This window comes from Salvelinus fontinalis, chromosome 27 (assembly GCF_029448725.1).
Source record: "Salvelinus fontinalis isolate EN_2023a chromosome 27, ASM2944872v1, whole genome shotgun sequence".
In the NCBI taxonomy this organism is placed as follows: domain Eukaryota; kingdom Metazoa; phylum Chordata; class Actinopteri; order Salmoniformes; family Salmonidae; genus Salvelinus; species Salvelinus fontinalis.
The window spans coordinates 8,502,262-8,522,964 of record NC_074691.1 but is presented as its reverse complement, the minus strand read 5'-3'; the positions used below and the strand labels follow the sequence as shown (position 1 = coordinate 8,522,964).

Sequence of the window (20,703 nt, the reverse complement as noted above, 5' to 3'; positions counted from 1 at the left end):
CACACACTGACTAGGTTACAATGCATGGTAATTTATATGCAGTGTGTTCCACTGTCTTTAAAACACCCAACAGATCAATCACTGGTGGGATTCACAATTAGCTTGTTTAATCCAAGATTTGCATTCGATAAAGATAGTAATGAACAATAGTTTACCAGATCAACCAAGTTAAATTTCAAGAATATTGTAAATGTCGTTTTTCATTATGACAAATCAATGACAGTGAAATTATGTGAAAATGACTGATTGTCTTATACAAAGCCTATCTGTAAGTGAACCTATTTGAGCCATAATGCACTGAACCTGTAACAGTAGGCTATGTGCAGCTGTCCTTTTGTCCAAATGCATGGGGTTTGGGGACTATAATCCGTGTTTTTCTTGTGTCTACATGCTCCCTTGTTCTTGTACTTGACGGCACCACAATCCCTGCACTTGGTTATAGAAATCTGTGGATAGCGCGTTTCATAGCACGTGATGTGGCTTTCTAAAGCGATGCTTCATAAATACGCACATACAAAAAATACTCAGACATCGCAGCAACCAGAACTTTAGACCAGTGCGAAGGGCGCACATGAGAGCGCGGATGCCAAAGGAAATTAGCGCCCATCAAGAAACCTTATAAACCAATAAATAACCACTTAGATACTTATATAAATATATTTTCTATGAAATGTTAAATGTTTTTACCTTTCCTTGTTTTGATGATTCAATTTATATTTATTTAGTCAGGTACAACGCGTCAAGGTTGGATTAATGATTGGAGACAGTTTGGTTGGAGGGAAGTCTACACCTGGGCGAGCAATGTGAAGGTAAATACATGGTTTTGTTGTATTTCATTTACCGTTTTAATTCAATAGGGAATAATTTCCCCCAAATTACAGCGTCATGTATAATTAAATGTATTGCGATTTATAAATGATTTAGGCCAATGTGTCCTAATTCAGGACTCTCATTCATTTCACAATACAAAAACGCTATTATAGCCTACATTTGTATTGACATCAACACATTAACCTAAACGTTAACGAAGCCTATACAATGGCATTGAATAGTGGATCTATAATTAATTTGAAAAATAAAAGGTGAAACACATTGAAAGAATAATAACCAATTTAAGGGAAGCCTATATATAGTGTGGTGAAAGTGAAACTAACGTTTACAAAGTAGGGCATTTAGCCTATTAGTCTAATATTGTGAAATTGTAAATGCAGTTAAAAGTTAAGATCATGAATTTAGGACTCTTGAAATACATTTAGTAAAATTTAAATCAATGTTATTTTATTCACTTTTAGATAACAGTATACCCCATCAGCTTCGGTATGACTGCATCTGTGTGAACCGTCCTACGACGACTACTAAGCATGAGAACGATGGCACAAAATAACAGTAAAGGGAACGTATAACAGGAGCCGTGTTTCAGTGATCTCATGTATTCAAACATGAACAAAATCGACCGTCTCCTGTTGCACATGAGTTATCTGACAGGAGTGGAATTTCCTCTCTGTGTGACATGCAGGGCAATAGCTTATCCTTTGCCCATCCTTTGCCCATCCCTAATGGTTAGCATACTCTATCAACATTTATTTTAAAGAAGGCTGCCCCTCAGGCTAATGATTATCCTTAGATAATTATAATGTAATATCATTTATAGAATGAGATATAGCAGGTTGTAGTTAAAACACCCTGATGATTTTGCTCATTCAAGCACTGTGAGAAAAACCCAATCTAAGACATGGTTTAATTTTGGCCACGGAATATGTGATTCAGTGCCATTCAATGCCAGTTAAACTGTCACAAAAGAGCATCAAATAACATTCAGCTCAGAAACCCATACATACACCACAAGACATGCCACCAGGGGTCTCTTCACAGTCCCCAAGTCCAAAATGAATTCACGGCAGCGCACAGTATTATTCAGAGCCTTGATCGCATGGAACTCCCTTCCATCTCCAATTACTCAAGCAATAAGCAAAACTACCTTTTCAAGAAGATTAAACAACATCTCATGGAACGGCGGGACTGTCAGGGGACACACACAGACACACACAGACACACACAGACACACACAGACACACACCATTTTTTGAGGTTGTATTGTTTGTATTATTATTTTATTTGTTATTGTTTTATTTATTGTTTGTATATCGTGGTATTTTTTATTTGTGTGACTCTCCTTGTCTATTAGTGCACCAGTGTTTTGTTACTTGTCATGTTTTGTGTTTTTTGTGGACCCCAGCAAGAATAGCTGCTGCCTCTGCAAAAGCTAATGGGGATCCAAAGAACAAAAAGAAAAGCATAATTATGTCTGTCCACACATTTTTATCTCATCATTTCATAGGTTAACCAGGAATCATCTTAAACCGCAGTGTTCACCCCTCAGGCCCAGTCATGAAGTCTGTGCTAGATGGTGTGGCTGACACCACCTTCCGGACTATAACATCTGGACTGCAGTACCTGGGCTCCAACGATGCCAGCTATGATGACACCACCATCAACGCTGACTTCACTAAGGGTGGATTGTCCGTCCAGAAGCCTCTCTCTGCTTTCCTCAGTAACTCTTTCCCAGACAAAGTGCCTGGAGATGAGGAACTCATCCTCAAAGGTATTCCATTCTTCTCTACCAATGCCACAGACCTGTTTGGCAACCGGAGTGGTTTTGGAGAGGAGGGAACCGGAATCCAGTGTGGGGAGAACTTCATGGACATGGAATGCTTCATGATCCTTACCCCTAGCCAGCAGCTGGCTGTGGCGGTGATGTCACTCACCCTGGGCACCTTCACGGTGTTGGAGAACCTTATCGTGCTGTGTGTGATACTCCAATCCCGCACCTTGCGCTGCCGCCCCTCCTACCACTTCATAGGCAGCCTGGCTGTAGCCGACCTGCTGGGCAGCGTCATCTTCGTCTACAGCTTTCTGGACTTCCATGTGTTCCACAGAAAGGACAGCCCCAATGTGTTCCTCTTCAAGCTGGGTGGAGTCACTGCCTCATTCACAGCCTCTGTGGGAAGCTTGTTTCTCACTGCTATAGATCGCTACATCTCCATCCACAGGCCCCTGGCCTACAGGCGCATCGTCACGCGGACCAAAGCTGTCATCGCCTTCTGCGTGATGTGGACTATCTCCATTGTCTTCGCAGTGCTCCCTCTGCTGGGCTGGAACTGCAAGCAGCTCAACTCGGTCTGCTCAGACATCTTTCCGCTTATCGACGAGAAGTACCTGATGTTCTGGATCGGGGTGACTAGTGTGCTCGTCTTCTTCATCATCTACGCCTACATGTACATCCTGTGGAAGGCCCATCACCACGCCGTGCGCATGCTGAGCCGCACCTCCCAGAAGAGCCTGGTGGTGTACTCGGCGGATGGGACTAAGTCGCAGACCATGCGCCCTGAGCAGACACGCATGGACATCCGCCTGGCCAAGACATTGGTCCTCATCCTGGTGGTGCTGGTCATCTGCTGGGGCCCTGTGCTGGCCATCATGGTCTACGACCTGTTTTGGAAGATGGATGACGATATTAAGACAGTGTTTGCTTTCGCCAGCATGCTCTGTCTGCTCAACTCAACCGTCAATCCAATAATTTACGCCCTGAGGAGCAAGGACATGCGACACGCCTTCCTAAACTCATGCCAGGCGTGCCGGGGCAGTGCCCAGCAGCTGGACAATAGCCTGGAGTCTGACTGCCAGAACAGGCACATTGCTGCCAACAGGGCTGCAGAGAGCTGTGTGAAGACCACTGTGAAAATAGCCAAAGTGACCATGTCTGTCTCCACTGAGACATCTGCAGAAGCTGTCTAGCTGGTCATCATCATGTCACAGCGATATTGCGTCACGAGATGGGGATGGACCTTCCACAGGATGTAATGAATTACACACATAGCTAAATGCTTCAGCGGTTCATTACTTAATTGTTTTATGTTCATGAGGTGTGCCAGTATAGTGTTCCAGTGCCTAAGTGCCAAATAGATTTTTAAAGGTGATGAAGACAGTGGATGGGGACTGTTGGCCATAGACTTTATGATGATCAAACTGTAGAAGGCTTAGCATATTTTTGTACTGTGAATTCAGGTTCTGAACCAATGATATATTCATTCATGGGATAATGGGCTAATTAAGTTTTTGATTAGAAGTATGTTTTAATATGTTATCAAGATGTCAATATGTGTTCCATAAAGAAGATAAATCATTTAGGCTTTGAGAAGCCAGAACAGGCATTGGCTTTGTCCAGGCATTATGTACAAATATACAGTGTTGTGTGAAGAGTTCCATTTTATTTACATAAGGGTCTAACTTTAATTTTTATTTACTTAAGACATGTAGGATCCATAAAGCGACAGAGGAACTGTTGCCATTGTATTTTTTTTTATACCTGTCTGAGTTTGTTTATTTATTTTATACAGAAATAACTAACAGGAAATAAAATCTGACCTGACTCTGTGTAGACAGCTCCCTTGACTGTTTGAGTCATCTTTCATATAGAAGCTGGATGAATCTGAAAACCACAGTCTTCAATTTAATGAAATAAATGTGCCATTTGAAGCCATAATAAGCTAATCTGCTTTAAATACTTGTGAGATGTGTTCACTAAGTCAAAAATCTACAATGTCATTATAAGGTATTCTGCCTTTCATATCTTTGTCTCTACTCTTGGCTATAGTGGTATGTTTTCAATAATAATGAATGTATACCAAACAATTGTACAGTGTTACATGCAATGCAGTTCCAAAAAGTGATTTAATTATGAGTCTGTCTTTAAAACAGTTTGTCAACGCAACAATGTATTGTATGGCTAAAGCTTGAGCACAGGTCATGAAAATTTAAATCTGGTTACAGTGTGCTGACCACGCTACCATAATAATCATAGAACTACATGCAATGGATTGAATTCAGATTACTTTTAAGTGGATTTAATTGAATTCAGTACAGTTGTGAATAACCTTACAACTTGATGTTAAAAAAATCTACCTTCTGTTCAACACCTCATCAAATTGTGTCAGTGTTACCATAAACATAACTTAGTACTGTTGATTAGGATTCTTTTGATATTTGAGGAGATCACAAAAGCTACTCTAGAGTAGACATACAGCACAGCTTTTAGATCAACAAAACAAGAAGATAGCCTGTCTGTCAGTTTTTAGGTTGACTGCAGTTCATTCTTATCAAAAGCAAGCCTTTCATTCGTTAGCTGACAAAACATTAGAATGAGTCTCTTACCAGTGTTGATGAAAATTGTCATTTTCAATGATATTATATAGGACTTTTAATCTAGAACTATCACTCAGTTAACATTGTTCTTTAGACATTTATCTTGGTGTTAAACTACTACCGACAGCTGTTTACCAGTATGCTTTGCTGCCTCTTGTAATGTTGAGTGTTGGAAATCAAATGTCAAACTGTTAAGTGGCTTCTGTACAGTGGTGGCATCTAAGAAGTCTGTGGGGGGGGGGAAAAATCTGCGATATTCAACTGTTTCTTTTCATATTGCAATGTAATGTTTCCAAGCTTTTGAATAAAGTCACAGCTGGTTATCATGTCTTCTGCCCAAGTTCATGATTATTTGATGAAAAGCTGTAGGCTAGTAGGTATAGTGTGTTCAGCCTACAAAAGAGAAGAAAATCGCAATAGAACAAATTTGATAAACTGTAATAAGTGACCCCAAGGTCTTGTTCGAATAGCACCCTTCCTTCCTCACTTCTTTGAAGTAATCTCTGATAACAAGGCGTTAGATCTGTCACAAATAGGTGTAAGCAGAGATCCACTCATATAACGTATACAACCATTCACCCATAGCTTATACACCTACACCAACCATGTCAGGTACTGTATGTTAATACTCCGTCTCAAGAAGGCTATAAGGAAGGACACTGAAAATACATCTATTTTTTTCCAAGAATAGAACGCTATGATGCAGCCTGCAGAAGTCAGAGAAAATACACTTTTTGGCTTCGTGGAGCAGAGCTGTTGTGAAGGAAGTTTTCAAGGAAGTGCGTTTGTGTATATACAGGACCTTCCGCTCCCACCTACCATCAACCAATTATGTCAATGTGGAGCTATACAGAGCCCTCCGCATTGTTACAACATTTGAGAGGGCATGGTGATGCGGTATGGAGCTTGATTTGGCCTCTGCACCCCTCTAGAGGCTCCGCAATCGCGTCACACCCCCATACAAAGCCCCAAACACATTTTGGATCAAGCGTAACTTGGCTTTAAAGGGAAGCATGGAGTCCTGACGCTTTCTCGCCCTCTTGTGGCGGTTATGGAACCCCTACCTGTCCCAGACCTGCTGTTTTCAACTCTTAATGATCGGCTATGAAAAGCCAACTGACATTTATTCCTGATTATTATTTGACCATGCTTGTCACTTATGAACATGTTGAACATCTTGGCCATGTTCTGTTATAATCTCCACCCGGCACAGCCAGAAGAGGACTGGCCACCCCTCATAGCCTGGTTCCTCTCTAGGTTTCTTCCTAGGTTTTGGCCTTTCTAGGGAGTTTTTCCTAGCCACCGTGCTTCTACACCTGCATTGCTTGCTGTTTGGGGTTTTAGGCAGGGTTTCTGTACAGCACTTCGAGATATTAGCTGATGTACGAAGGGCTATATAAAATAAACTTGATTTGATTTGATATACAACACTGCCCTCACTGTCTCACATCACAGAATGGGAATTTCTTAACAACTCTTCATTGTCCACCTTATAGGCCTTTTTGGAAGATAGTTCATCAGAACAGGCCTGCTGTGATTACAATGGTGCAGGATGAATAATGATAATACAGTTGTTATAATACAATACAGTTGTTATAAACTGAGGGCTTTAGGGTTGTACGTATAAAGCACCTCAGATTGAGTGCTGATCTCCAATCAGTTCCCACTCTCCATGCAATCTCATCCATTGTGATCTAAAAATGGCAAAACTGATCTTTAATTAGCAATCATACTCTAAGACGCTTGATACATAGGGCCCCCTACGTGGGACTTTGAGACAGTGCTAATAGCAGTGCTATACATATTATAAACAGACAAGCCTTTTTTGAACCGTTCAGATTTACAGCTGAACAGAGACATATGAACGAGACAATGCTATGAATAGGATTTCATAGGATGTCAGTTCAGGTATAATCTCTCGTGGACAGATTTAACAGAACATAACTGGTAGGGCTACCATAGAATCTTCCACCTCCAAGCCATAAGACAGCTAAATAGTCAGTTGAATAGTTAACCAATAGCTAACCGGACTATCTGCATTTACCTTTTTGGCACTAGCTCGTTTGACTAATCACAAATGTTACTGTTTATTATCTATCCTGTTGCCTAGTCACTTTATCCCTAACCATATGTAGCCTACATATCTACCTCAATTACCTCGTACTCATGCACATCGACTCGGTGTTGGTACTGGTACCTCATGTACCCTATGGCGATTTTAGGTATGTAAAACTTGTTGGGGGGGGGGGGGGGGGCATGCAGCAAAGCCACTACACAACACAACACTAAACAATACATTAATTGCACTATAAAGGTGACAAACGGTGCCCGCAAACTGTTAGGGCTTGCATACAGCAGTGTCCTGGCAGCAGTCCCAACAGCTTATCACTGCTACACCTGGCTATCAGCGGAGCCTTGTCTGGCAGTGAAACAGTTCATTCAGCCTCATTTACTGCCTTTTAAAAAACATAGCTGATATGGCTGACTTGCTTCAACAAATGTGGTTTCTACTGACAATTGAGATGTACAAACTATGGCATAAGGGGACGACAAGCGGATAAGAGGCAATCCGTAATTTCGATTAAGACATTATTGAGCGAGCTAGGACTGACGTAGTCAATATAACTATTTGTTCAGCACTTTAGAAATGTACAGCGACAGAATTCAGAACATCGGCCTGTCACGATCTTCAAAGGGATAGAGAGAGGACCAAGGCGCAGCGCGTGAAAAATACATCTTCTTTTTATTATAAGAAGGAAAAAACGAAACAAACCAACAAAACAGACGACCATGAAGCTATACAAACATAAGTGCTGACACAAAACACTTCGACATAGACAATTTCCCACAAACAGCTAAAGCCTATGGTTGCCTTAAATACGGCTCCCAATCAGAGACAACAATAACCAGCTGTCTCTAATTGAGACCCAATTCAGGCAACCATAGACTTTCCTAGATACCTACACTCAACCATAGACACAGCTAGACTTCTATACTAAACATAAACCCAACTACTCTAATAAACCCCCTAAACCTTACAACCACCCTAGACACTACAAAAACACATACATTCCCCATGTCACACCCTGACCTAACTAAAATAATTAAGAAAACAAAGAATACTAAGGCCAGGGCGTGACAGGCCATTCTTGCAGTGTTGTACACCAAGTCAGAACCGTAGAATAAATAAAGGGGACATATAAGCAGACAATGAAAGCTCTTACAATATTCAATGATTACATTTCTCTAAAACAGGTTATAGGCTACATGTGCACCACCAAGTAAGAACAGTAGGCGAAATGAAGGGAAAATAGACCAAATTATTAGGGTGAGGCACATGGGCTACAAACAGCTTACTACACAACATATACTTAGTATTACTTTCTTAACTACCGTATACATATCTCCCTGGCATATTACATAATTTATGCAGCAGCATACATTACATGTTTGGACTCAAAGTCAGGCATTCTCTGGATTTATGGTGCTTTCAAGACAACTGGGAACTCGGTACAAAAACAAGGTTGAATCATGATGACATCAGTGATCTTCAAGTCGTAGCTCTAGAAAGAGGCCCGAGTTCTTGACTTACAGTTGGATAACCATTCAAAACGTATTTTTTAAGTCGGAGCTCGTTTTTTCCCAGAGTTCCCAGTTGTCTTGAACTCACTGAAGCCAGATTTCCCAGTTCCGAGTTAACAGTTGTTTTCAGCGGGGCAGAAATCATGCTGGATTGACAGCATGGCCAATGTTGAATGTTTATAATTTTAAGCTTGGAAAAGAGACCCTGGAACCACACAGCCACTCCACTGAAAAGCAGGCTAGTGATTGCTTTGCAATGCTTGCAGTTAGCTACTGATTCCTTCCAAACTACTAACTTGTTGAATTTGCAATTTCCAACTTGTTTATGTCCAATAGCAGATGAGCACCGATACATTTTATCTATAATTTCTCTTCATTTTTTCTCTTCATATGGCAAGGATTAAAAAGGATTTGCCAGTAGATTGTAGACTTGATTCATGATGATGACTGCTAGCTAAGATTTTGAAAGTATCAAAGCTAACGTGATTTGGAATCCTTTTATCTGTGGCCAATTACCTTGAGCCTTCTTGGATGGGCACTTCTAATGTAACTCTATGGCAGCACCCAAGGGGCATGAATTTTCGAGCTTTACCCTTAGACTTGGTGGTGACATATTGTCCCCATGAGTGACAGAACACTGAGCCAATCACGTCACAACTAGAGAACATTCCCTACCCCTACACTCCGTATTTTCTGTTGGCTGCCCCACCACCACAGAAAGCACTAAGCTAGGCTGAAACACCTGCATTTTGGAGCTGCCTTACTCAAGAAAGCAAAAAAGAGACAATGTTTGTAAGCGGCTTTACAATGAATTATATATTTTTTTTTAAATCATTGTTTGCAAACTGATATGTGACACGTATTAATGCTAAAATAACATGCAAAACAGGCAACCCCAAAAAACAAACAAAAAATATATTTATTTTATTCTGCCCTGAATGAGGGGTCGCCACTGCCTAACGTTATGTAACGTTATACAGCCAAGTTATCTTTACTCATATTTGTATTTTTTTCTCTACATGGTTGGGAAGGGCACGTAAGTAAACACTACAACTGTTGTTTACAAAGCATGTGACAACTACAATTTGATTAGATTTTTCGTCACTGGTTCCCACAACTCATGGTTTTGCTGGTGTTAGCATCTTTAGAATTTCAAAAGAGAGAACATTCGGCCTGTAATTTGCAAAGAGAGAGCTTTTCTGCTCCTCGTCATCTCTTATTTTAATACATATGAACCAATAATTTAATCGAGCAGCTGACATATTACGTGAGACTTTAGTTCTGGGTTAACCGATATTAGTTCAGGTATATCTGAATCTGAACCTGGACATAAACAACATCTAAATAAGGAAGTGCACCTCGAACACAATGGGGCCAGTCCTAAACTGAAAGTATGTAGCCTACTGACATGGGGATGTCCCATATGAGCGAGAAACGTTTAAGGAATATTTACTTTGTCCAATCATTTGAAAAGTCTGTGGGATTAGCTGTAATAATAGATTTCCTGCAAATTTCACGGGCTGCGTTTAAACAGGCAGATATTTTTTTCTCTACTAATTGGTCTTTTGACCAACCACATCAGAGCTGAGTAAAAATAATATCAGGATTGGGTCGCCTGTCTAAACGCACATGTTTCTTTTTTCCTGCTGGTTAATGAGTCAGAATGCAGCACAGAACAATAGAGAATAGATTTAGCAAAGTACTGTTATTTACAAGAACAATAAAATAAGTTGAATCAAATATGCACATTCAGAAATGAGACAATGACTGGAGAACACGTTTTCATACGTTCTGTTCTTCGTTAGGAATTAACTAAAAGGTTTATTCCAATTCTTTAAATAATTTAAAAGTACTGTGGCATTTAAATTGGTCAGTGCTATGTGGAATCATTGGGACGTCCCTACCCGAAACCCCTACCCTTAGCCTAACCCTTACCTAACTCTAACCCTTATCTAAACCTTAACCTTAACCCTTACCTTAAATATTTTACATTTCAATTTCAATGGACGTCCCAAGGATACCAGATTGCACCACCCATTTCAATTTGGCGAGTGCTTTTGGCATTCACGGTTTATGTGGGGAATGTAGTGCAAAGGCGCCAAGTATTGCATATGAACAAGTACAAACTGTATAAAAAAATAAACTACATTAACTAACACGAGATTCCTTAAGTGCGCATGCCCATTAGCTCAGAATGTAAAATGAACGTTGTTTTTGACGCCATGTTGGTTGTCATCAAGGCGAGAATTTGACGACGGTGCTGGGAGAAGGAAATACTTGTCCGAAATCTACTGTCATCTGGTTTTATATGATAATTCACATACACTAATTGATTGGATGAATTTCTACTAACACTAGGCCATTACAGGGTCTGCGTTTTGGATGGTATTAAGACTTGAGAGGCGAAAAATCGAAGTCATCTGTTCATAACCTGAATTTTCCCTTGAGGGTAGTCGGAGAAGAAAGCCAGCGGAGGGACCCAGTCACAGGAGTTCTGGTGTGCCCTCTGATAGCAAAAACCACAGCTTTATCTCGTTTTTATAGATCCATAATATTGTCCACGGAATGGCTTGTGGGGCTACTTTGAAAAGGACTATGGATTTCGATCCATTGATGAACCAGGCGTCCCCCAAAAGGAGGAGGTGCACCCCAATGTCTCAAGCTGCCTCGACCTCATCACCCCAGAAATATCTGCGTATGGAGCCCTCACCATTTGGAGAAGTGTCGTCCAGACTCACAACGGGTTAGCAACATTTAATAGCTACTAGATTTAAGGCATGAGTGGGTATCTATGGATGAAAGGTGTTGTTAGGGCACCTTGGTGAGGTTAGCTATGTTAGCGTAGCTAACTACTAAAGCTTGTTGGCTAAGCAATATCAAATGCCTGACTAGTAGCTACAGTAAGTTACTGATAAACTTGAAACACTTCTTGCATTTGTTGTTGAAACCTGTGACTTAGAAGCAACTGTTTGTTCAACTAGCTTACTAACTAATGGCAGCTAGGAGGCCGGTGCTAAACCTTCAAGCTAAGCTAGCTAGCATAGATCTTATAAATGAGCATTTTACATTTAGCCAGAAATGTATCTGATAAATACTTATTTAACAGCAACAGGGTGATGGCATGTAGCCATATTGGCAATATATTAGTCAAACACTGGTGTAAAGTACTTTAGGTTTAGTAAAACTACTTTACATTTAAAAATGTTTTTATGGGTATCTTTACTATTTTATATTTTTGTTTACTTCACAACATTCCTAAAGAAAATAATATGCTTTTTACGCCTTACATTTTCCCCTGACATTTGTTATAGTTTGAATGCTTAAAAGGACAGGAAAATGGTGCAATTCACACACTTATCAAGAGGTCATCCATCCCTACTGCCTTTGATCTGGTGGACATGCATAGTTTGTAAATTATTGGAGTGTGCCCCTCCCTGTCTGTCTGTAAATTTACTTAATGTAATGAATCAGAAATTATTTATACTTTTGATACTTAGGTATATTTTAGCCATTACATTTATTTTTGATACTTAAGTATATTTAAAACCAAATACTTTTAGGTTTACTCAAGTTGTATTTTACTGGGTGAATTTTACTTGAGTCATTTTCCATTAAGTTATCTTTTACTCAAGTATGACAGTTGGATACTTTTTCTACCTCTGGTCCAACATGGCCTAGTCTGTGCAGTGGAATTGCTTCCTGCAGGGGTTGGAATGGGGTTCTCATTTGCTACGGAAGTGGATAGCTCGAGTTTTGTAGCCTTTGTCCTTGAATTAAGGTCATATTGTTGTTAGTTACTTAGTGAAGTATCAAGATGACTCACAAGGTATATTGCTTGAGTATGTTGTGCAATTTGTTATTTGGAATGATTGATTAGCTTGCCCTAACCACATCTTGCCCTTGTTTTCCATTCCAGAGCAAATCCTGCACAATATCAAGCAAGAGTACAAGCGGATGCAGAAGCGAAGGCACCTGGAGAACAGCTTTCAGCAGACCGAGGGCTGTTGTCCCCTGGAGTCACAACCCCATAGCTCCATCCTTAATGGATCCAGTCTGCCAGGTATGTCCAGTCTGCTTTTACTCAGGAAGGACATCAGGAGGAATAAAGACACATCTGAGGGGGTTCATCAAATGGAAACCATTGGTTGCCTCACAACAATTGTCATCCCTATTGTTAGCTTGCAGTTGTATGTCGCTTGGCTTCATTTAATGTCATCATTTTTGGGGGTCAAGTTTCACATGTGGTTTTGAGAATGTTCTCCCCGATAATGGATACTTATTCTCTATACAGGAACATCTTCTGGTGCCGTCTCCCCATCTAGAAAAGAGCAACCTCTATTTACCTTGAGACAGGTTGGGATGATCTGTGAACGACTACTTAAAGAACGAGAGGAGAAGATAAGGGAAGAATATGACGAAATATTGACAACAAAACTAGCAGGTGTGTTGGAGAAGCTGTTTCTGTGACCTCTGCAGAATATATAGCACTCTGTTTATTGTCAGACCTTTTTCTCTCTTTTTGCAGAGCAATATGATGCTTTCGTTAAGTTCACTCACGATCAGCTAATGCGGCGATTTGGAGAGCAACCTGCTAGCTGTGAGTAATAAACTTCCCTCTGTCAGTGCAGTGTTTCCCATATATTATTTTAGCAGCATCGCACCGCCGCTGCTAAATTGTTGCCACCACACCCCTACAATTTGACTGGAGGAAATATAGCGACTCTAATGGTATGTCTTGGTAGATGGAAAGGCTTTCCCAAAAACCTTCTCAATTAAATGTTAACTTGCTATAAAGTAGCCTATGCCTACCTGGTAAAATGATATCATTATTATTTCCATCAATCCAATGGGCAATTGTTTTTCAAATGCTGTCACGTGCTACAGAAACACTGCTAACCAAACAGTCCTAGGTGCGTGAGCACTTGAATAAAAGGGTAACATTAAAAACATTAAATCTAAATATCTTAATGTTTTCCAGACCTCGAAAGTGGTCTCCTGATGTGGTTTTAGGATTGCTGTGTACTTAGAACATCAAATTGTGTTGCTTTTCTATGTAAAAATTGTGATTAGAGAGTGAACCTGAACACCCCCCCCCCCCCCCCCCCCCCTGTGACTCTTGCCACTGCGGAAAGAAAAAAAAACACCTAGGGGAAACACTGACATGCGTCCTCCCTTCTTTATAAAGACCCCTGTCACTTCTGTATCATGCTTAATGTATTGTGAACTTTATGTTTATGAATCTGTATTCATAGCTGCTCTCTCTTCCTCCCCAGATGTTTCCTGAGTGACGCCTCATATTTGATGGAATACCAATTTCCCATTTTATTATTGCTAAAAGCTTCCCATTTGATTCTCTGCCAACCGTATTCTCCAGAGACTCAGGGGCTCTAGTTGGACTTGTAGCAGTGCCATATCTCCCCTGTGGGCTTAGGATGCCTCAAGCTTCTGTCAGTGGCAACTACGTTCTCTTCTGCGACTGGTATTTGAGCTGCGGCCTAAATGGCACCCAATTTACTACTTTTGGCCAGCGCCCATAGAGCTACGGTCAAAATTAGTGCACTATATATAAAATAGGGTGCCATTTTGTATGAAGCCTTGGAGTGCTTCCTGCTGTCAACACATATATGGACCTCTGCTACCTATTACTCTACCAGTGGCCTCCGTTGTTTTAATTGCTGTATTGATATTTATTAGGCTTTTTTTCTTAGGCCTTTTTATAAAGTGACCTGCCATTCCCAACTCTGCTAACCTCGTCTTCGATCTGTTTGTGCTCTTTCCAACTACATTGCTGTTCTTGTCAAGCTAAGACAATGAGTGACAAGGAGTTGGCATTATAGCCCAAACAGACTGGCACTCAGGCTACAACTCTGCCACCACACATTTAGATTTATCTTGTTCCATAAACATGTTTCTTTGTTTCAACAATGATGAGACACACCTTTTTTTCTTTTAATCAAATCAACCTGTACAGTTGAGGGGTGGTTGACTACAAAAGAGCAGATAATCCAAGGAAGCTTCTGGACTGGACTCCAGGAGAGGACATCCTAGCATTTATCAGTTATGGTTACATTGTAATGGTAAATGGCCTGTGTAAATTATGTCGTTTTGCCGGACCTTTGTTACAGTTATCCTTTTTTTCTTTTAAAGGGGGGGGGGGGTGCTATTTATTACCCTGTTTATTTTACTGGCTATGTAGCTTAATGGACTTGGTTTGGGTAAAGCAAATGAATAATAGGTTTACATTAAAGGGTGTTCTGGTTTCACATTGTCTTTTTCATAGTCAAAAATGCTAGAATAGTTGACATCTCTGTTCAATTTATCTCTTCCCAGTGTGCCGGAGAAGGTTCCACTTTAGTGATTTGCTTTTGATGGTGTTGATTTTGGACTGTGTATAATCTATCTCCTCCACCATTTGAGAAGGAGTACTTTGAAGGTATTTTATCTTGTCCAAACACATAAAAAAATGTTCATAGTAGCTAGGTTTCCATCCAGTTGGTGAATATTGTATAATCTGCATAAAAACAATGTTAGTTTTTCCCACCAGATGTGTTTTCATCGAATTGACTTGTTATGGGTAAAAGGCTGTGCGTGATGACGTAGTGCACATACAAATACATATTGTGGTTAAATTCCCATGTATCAAATAAAAAATGCAAGTTAAATGGGTTTGTGTCACATTTTCAGCTCTACTGATGGTTTTCCAAATAAATGTATGTAGCGGTGCTCATTGATATTGGCATGTGCGTTCTAGGCAACAGCTCGCAGATCCAGTGTGGGTACATGAGATTATTATGGACAAATGTATGAGATATTTTTTTATTTTCAAACGGCAGCCAAGCGTCTGATCTTGTCACCAGAATAAGACTCGATATTTATTGACATGGAGCATCAAGCTCATTTATTTTATTTATTTATTTCACCTTTATTTAACCAGGTAGGCAAATTGAGAACACGTTCTCATTTACAATTGCGACCTGGCCAAGATAAAGCAAAGCAGTTCGACACATACAACAACACATAGTTACACATGGAGTAAAACAAACATACAGTCAATAATACAGTGAAAAATAAGTCTATATACAATATGAGCAAGGGAGGTGAAGGCAAACAAAATATATATATATAAATAAAAATATAAAAAGGCCATGGTGGCGAAGTAAATACAATATAGCAAGTAAAAAAAAGTAAAACAAGTAGAGATAGTAGAGATAGAAAAAAGTAGAGATAGAAATAATGGGGTGCAAAGGAGCAAAATAAATAAATACAGTAGGTAAAGAGGTAGTTGTTTGGGCTAAATTATAGATGGGCTATGTACAGGTGCAGTAATCTATGAGCTGCTCTGACAGCTGGTGCTTAAAGCTAGTGAGGGAGATAAGTGTTTCCAGTTTCAGAGATTTTTGTAGTTCGTTCCAGTCATTGGCAGCAGAGAACTGGAAGGAGAGGCGGCCAAAGGAAGAATTGGTTTTGGGGGTGACCAGAGAGATATACCTGCTGGAGCGCGTGCTACAGGTAGGTGCTGCTATGGTGACCAGCGAGCTGAGATAAGGGGGGACTTTACCTAGCAGGGTCTTGTAGATGACCTGGAGCCAGTGGGTTTGACGACGAGTATGAAGCGAGGGCCAGCCAACGAGAGTGTACAGGTCGCAGTGGTGGGTAGTATATGGGGCTTTGGTGACAAAACGGATGGCACTGTGATAGACTGCATCCAATTTATTGAGTAGGGTTTTGGAGGCTATTTTGTAAATGACATCACCGAAGTCGAGGATTGGTAGGATGGTCAGTTTTACATTTACATTACATTTACATTTAAGTCATTTAGCAGACGCTCTTATCCAGAGCGACTTACAAATTGGTGCATTCACCTTATGATATCCAGTGGAACAACCACTTTACAATAGTGCATCTAACTCTTTTAAGGGGGGGGTTAGAAGGATTACTTTATCCTATCCTAGGTATTCCTTAAAGAGGTGGGGTTTCAGGTGTCTCCGGAAGGTGGTGATTGACTCCGCTGACCTGGTGTCGTGAGGGAGTTTGTTCCACCATTGGGGTGCCAGAGCAGCGAACAGTTTTGACTGGGCTGAGCGGGAACTGTACTTCCTCAGAGGTAGGGAGGCGAGCAGGCCAGAGGTGGATGAACGCAGTGCCCTTGTTTGGGTGTAGGGCCTGATCAGAGCCTGAAGGTACAGAGGTGCCGTTCCCCTCATAGCTCCGTAGGCAAGCACCATGGTCTTGTAGCGGATGCGAGCTTCAACTGGAAGCCAGTGGAGAGAGCGGAGGAGCGGGGTGATGTGAGAGAACTTGGGAAAGTTGAACACCAGACGGGCTGCGGCGTTCTGGATGAGTTGTAGGGGTTTAATGGCACAGGCAGGGAGCCCAGCCAACAGCGAGTTGCAGTAATCCAGACGGGAGATGACAAGTGCCTGGATTAGGACCTGCGCCGCTTCCTGCGTGAGGCAGGGTCGTACTCTGCGAATGTTGTAGAGCATGAACCTACAGGAACGGGTCACCGCCTTGATGTTAGTTGAGAACGACAGGGTGTTGTCCAGGATCACGCCAAGGTTCTTAGCACTCTGGGAGGAGGACACAATGGAGTTGTCAACCGTGATGGCGAGATCATGGAACGGGCAGTCCTTCCCCGGGAGGAAGAGCAGCTCCGTCTTGCCGAGGTTCAGCTTGAGGTGGTGATCCGTCATCCACACTGATATGTCTGCCAGACATGCAGAGATGCGATTCACCACCTGGTTATCAGAGGGGGGAAAGGAGAAGATTAATTGTGTGTCGTCTGCATAGCAATGATAGGAGAGACCATGTGAGGATATGACAGAGCCAAGTGACTTGGTGTATAGCGAGAATAGGAGAGGGCCTAGAACAGAGCCCTGGGGGACACCAGTGGTGAGAGCACGTGGTGCGGAGACAGATTCTCGCCACGCCACCTGGTAGGAGCGACCTGTCAGGTAGGACGCAATCCAAGCGTGGGCCGCGCCGGAGATGCCCAGCTCGGAGAGGGTGGAGAGGAGGATCTGATGGTTCACAGTATCAAAGGCAGCCGATAGGTCTAGAAGGATGAGAGCAGAGGAGAGAGAGTTAGCTTTAGCAGTGCGGAGCGCCTCCGTGACACAGAGAAGAGCAGTCTCAGTTGAATGACTAGTCTTGAAACCTGACTGATTTGGATCAAGAAGGTCATTCTGAGAGAGATAGCAGGAGAGCTGTCCAAGGACGGCACGTTCAAGAGTTTTGGAGAGAAAAGAAAGAAGGGATACTGGTCTGTAGTTGTTGACATCGGAGGGATCGAGTGTAGGTTTTTTCAGAAGGGGTGCAACTCTCGCTCTCTTGAAGACAGAAGGGACGTAGCCAGCGGTCAAGGATGAGTTGATGAGCGAGGTGAGGTAAGGGAGAAGGTCTCCGGAAATGGTCTGGAGAAGAGAGGAGGGGATAGGGTCAAGCGGGCAGGTTGTTGGGCGGCCGGCCGTCACAAGACGCGAGATTTCATCTGGAGAGAGAGGGGAGAAAGAGGTCAAAGCACAGGGTAGGGCAGTGTGAGCAGAACCAGCGGTGTCGTTTGACTTAGCAAACGAGGATCGGATGTCGTCGACCTTCTTTTCAAAATGGTTGACGAAGTCATCAGCAGAGAGGGAGGAGGGGGGAGGAGGGGGAGGAGGATTCAGGAGGGAGGAGAAGGTGGCAAAGAGCTTCCTAGGGTTAGAGGCAGATGCTTGGAATTTAGAGTGGTAGAAATTGGCTTTAGCAGCAGAGACAGAAGAGGAGAATGTAGAGAGGAGGGAGTGAAAGGATGCCAGGTCCGCAGGGAGGCGAGTTTTCCTCCATTTCCGCTCGGCTGCCCGGAGCCCTGTTCTGTGAGCTCGCAATGAGTCGTCGAGCCACGGAGCAGGAGGGGAGGACCGAGCCGGCCTGGAGGATAGGGGACATAGAGAGTCAAAGGATGCAGAAAGGGAGGAAAGGAGGGTTGAGGAGGCAGAATCAGGAGATAGGTTGGAGAAGGTTTGAGCAGAGGGAAGAGATGATAGGATGGAAGAGGAGAGAGTAGCGGGGGAGAGAGAGCGAAGGTTGGGGCGCAATACCATCCGAGTAGGGGCAGTGTGGGAAGTGTTGGATGAGAGCGAGAGGGAAAAGGATACAAGGTAGTGGTCGGAGACTTGGAGGGGAGTTGCAATGAGATTAGTGGAAGAACAGCATCTAGTAAAGATGAGGTCAAGCGTATTGCCTGCCTTGTGAGTAGGGGGGGAAGGTGAGAGGGTGAGGTCAAAAGAGGAGAGGAGTGGAAAGAAGGAGGCAGAGAGGAATGAGTCAAAGGTAGACGTGGGGAGGTTAAAGTCACCCAGAACTGTGAGAGGTGAGCCATCCTCAGGAAAGGAACTTATCAGGGCGTCAAGCTCATTGATGAACTCTCCAAGGGAACCTGGAGGGCGATAAATGATAAGGATGTTAAGCTTGAAAGGGCTGGTAACTGTGACAGCATGGAATTCAAAGGAGGCGATAGACAGATGGGTCAGGGAATGTTTACAAGGGTATGTTTGGCAGCATGAGTGAAGGATGCTTTGTTGCGGAATAGGAAGCCAATTCTAGATTTAACTTTGGATTGGAGATGTTTGATGTGAGTCTGGAAGGAGAGTTTACAGTCTAACCAGACACCTAGGTATTTGTAGTTGTCCACATATTCTAAGTCAGAGCCGTCCAGAGTAGTGATGTTGGACAGGCGGGCAGGTGCAGGCAGCGATCGGTTGAAGAGCATGCATTTAGTTTTACTTGTATTTAAGAGCAAATGGAGGCCACGGAAGGAGAGTTGTATGGCATTGAAGCTCGCCTGGAGGGTTGTTAACACAGTGTCAAAAGAAGGGCCAGAAGTATACAGAATAGTGTCGTCTGCGTAGAGATGGATCAGAGAATCACCAGCAGCAAGAGCGACATCATTGATGTATACAGAGAAGAGAGTCGGTCCAAGAATTGAACCCTGTGGCACCCCCATAGAGACTGCCAGAGGCCCGGACAACAGACCCTCCGATTTGACACACTGAACTCGATCAGAGAAGTAGTTGGTGAACCAGGCGAGGCAATCATTAGAGAAACCAAGGCTGTCGAGTCTGCCGATGAGGATGTGGTGATTGACAGAGTCAAAAGCCTTGGCCAGGTCAATGAATACGGCTGCTCATCACCTTGCATTTTCACCACCCTGTGAAGTTCATAAATAGTTTAATATGTAGCCTAATAAACTGCAGGCTTTCCCAACCAGTCAAAGTGGGATGGGAAAGGGGGATACCTAGTCAGTTGTACAACTGAATGCAGTCCACTGAAATGTGTCTTCTGCATTTAACCCAACCCCTCTGAATCGGAGAGGTGCGGAGGGCTGCCTTTATCGACATCCACGTTTTCGGCGCCCGGACCACGTCATTGTGTCTACTTTGATATGATTTATTATATCAATAAAAGCGCTCCATCAAAATTTCTCACATACAATTTACCAACACAAAAATATCCCACCTTGTCCAGCGTATTTAGATTTTTTGACATTTGGAAAGTTTACTGACACATTTTCTGTTTCCATCAGGCCTGTCATGACATTTTGTTATCCAACATGTACTTTACTTGCATAAAAAGGTTGGATGGAAACCTGGTTAGCGTAAGGAACATGAAGCCTATGACTTAATGTTCTCAAACAAACACTGTGATAGGCTATCCTGAAAGGTCTGTTTTATCTGAGTTATTACTTACTGGTCAAATAATCACTGCTCTCATAGCAATTGTGTGGTTACAGTATCAGGTGTATTATTGACTTTAGAAATATACATGTTCTTAATTCTTATTCTATGGTATTGGAACTTATATCTGACCTATTTGAGCCAATTCATTTAAGAAAATGTATCACTATGAATACAAAATAAATGAAAAAGTTAGTGCTGCATA

The 20,703-nt window shown here is 42.2% G+C and overlaps 2 protein-coding genes across 5 annotated transcripts; both read left to right on the top strand.

The window, feature by feature from the left end:
- The first annotated feature begins 309 nt into the window (after positions 1 to 309).
- Positions 310 to 5,532, top strand: cnr1 (cannabinoid receptor 1). 3 transcript variants are annotated; one of them, XR_008754814.1, is made up of 2 exons: positions 310 to 809; positions 1,293 to 2,332. XR_008754814.1 is itself a non-coding variant. In XM_055884582.1 (2 exons), exon 2 carries the CDS (start codon positions 2,389 to 2,391, stop codon positions 3,793 to 3,795), a length of 1,407 nt encoding a protein of 468 aa, XP_055740557.1. In that variant the 5' UTR covers positions 378 to 809; positions 2,381 to 2,388; the 3' UTR covers positions 3,796 to 5,532. The 3 variants fall into 3 exon arrangements, 2 of the variants coding, with proteins under 2 accessions (XP_055740557.1, XP_055740554.1); XM_055884582.1 differs by lacking the exon at positions 1,293 to 2,332 and adding an exon at positions 2,381 to 5,532 and having other exon boundaries at positions 378 to 809; XM_055884579.1 differs by lacking the exon at positions 1,293 to 2,332 and adding an exon at positions 2,339 to 5,532 and having other exon boundaries at positions 380 to 809.
- Positions 5,533 to 10,974: 5,442 nt separating this feature from the next.
- Positions 10,975 to 15,446, top strand: akirin2 (akirin 2). 2 transcript variants are annotated; one of them, XR_008754813.1, is made up of 5 exons: positions 10,975 to 11,527; positions 12,701 to 12,844; positions 13,076 to 13,225; positions 13,288 to 13,381; positions 14,058 to 15,446. XR_008754813.1 is itself a non-coding variant. In XM_055884578.1 (5 exons), the coding sequence occupies exons 1-5, from the start codon at positions 11,350 to 11,352 to the stop codon at positions 14,066 to 14,068; spliced, it is 555 nt and encodes a 184-aa protein (XP_055740553.1). In that variant the 5' UTR covers positions 10,976 to 11,349; the 3' UTR covers positions 14,069 to 15,446. The 2 variants fall into 2 exon arrangements, 1 of the variants encoding a protein (XP_055740553.1); XM_055884578.1 differs by having other exon boundaries at positions 10,976 to 11,527; positions 13,310 to 13,381.
- Positions 15,447 to 20,703: the final 5,257 nt, after the last annotated feature.

Coding starts and splice junctions, on each gene's coding strand:
- cnr1 (XM_055884582.1), top strand. CDS start 2,389: ATGAAGTCTGTGCTAGATGGTGTGGCTGACACCACCTTCCGGACTATA.
- akirin2 (XM_055884578.1), top strand. CDS start 11,350: ATGGCTTGTGGGGCTACTTTGAAAAGGACTATGGATTTCGATCCATTG. Junction 11,528..12,700: donor GTCGTCCAGACTCACAACGG/GTTAGCAACATT, acceptor TTTCCATTCCAG/AGCAAATCCTGCACAATATC. Junction 13,226..13,309: donor ATTGACAACAAAACTAGCAG/GTGTGTTGGAGA, acceptor CTCTTTTTGCAG/AGCAATATGATGCTTTCGTT.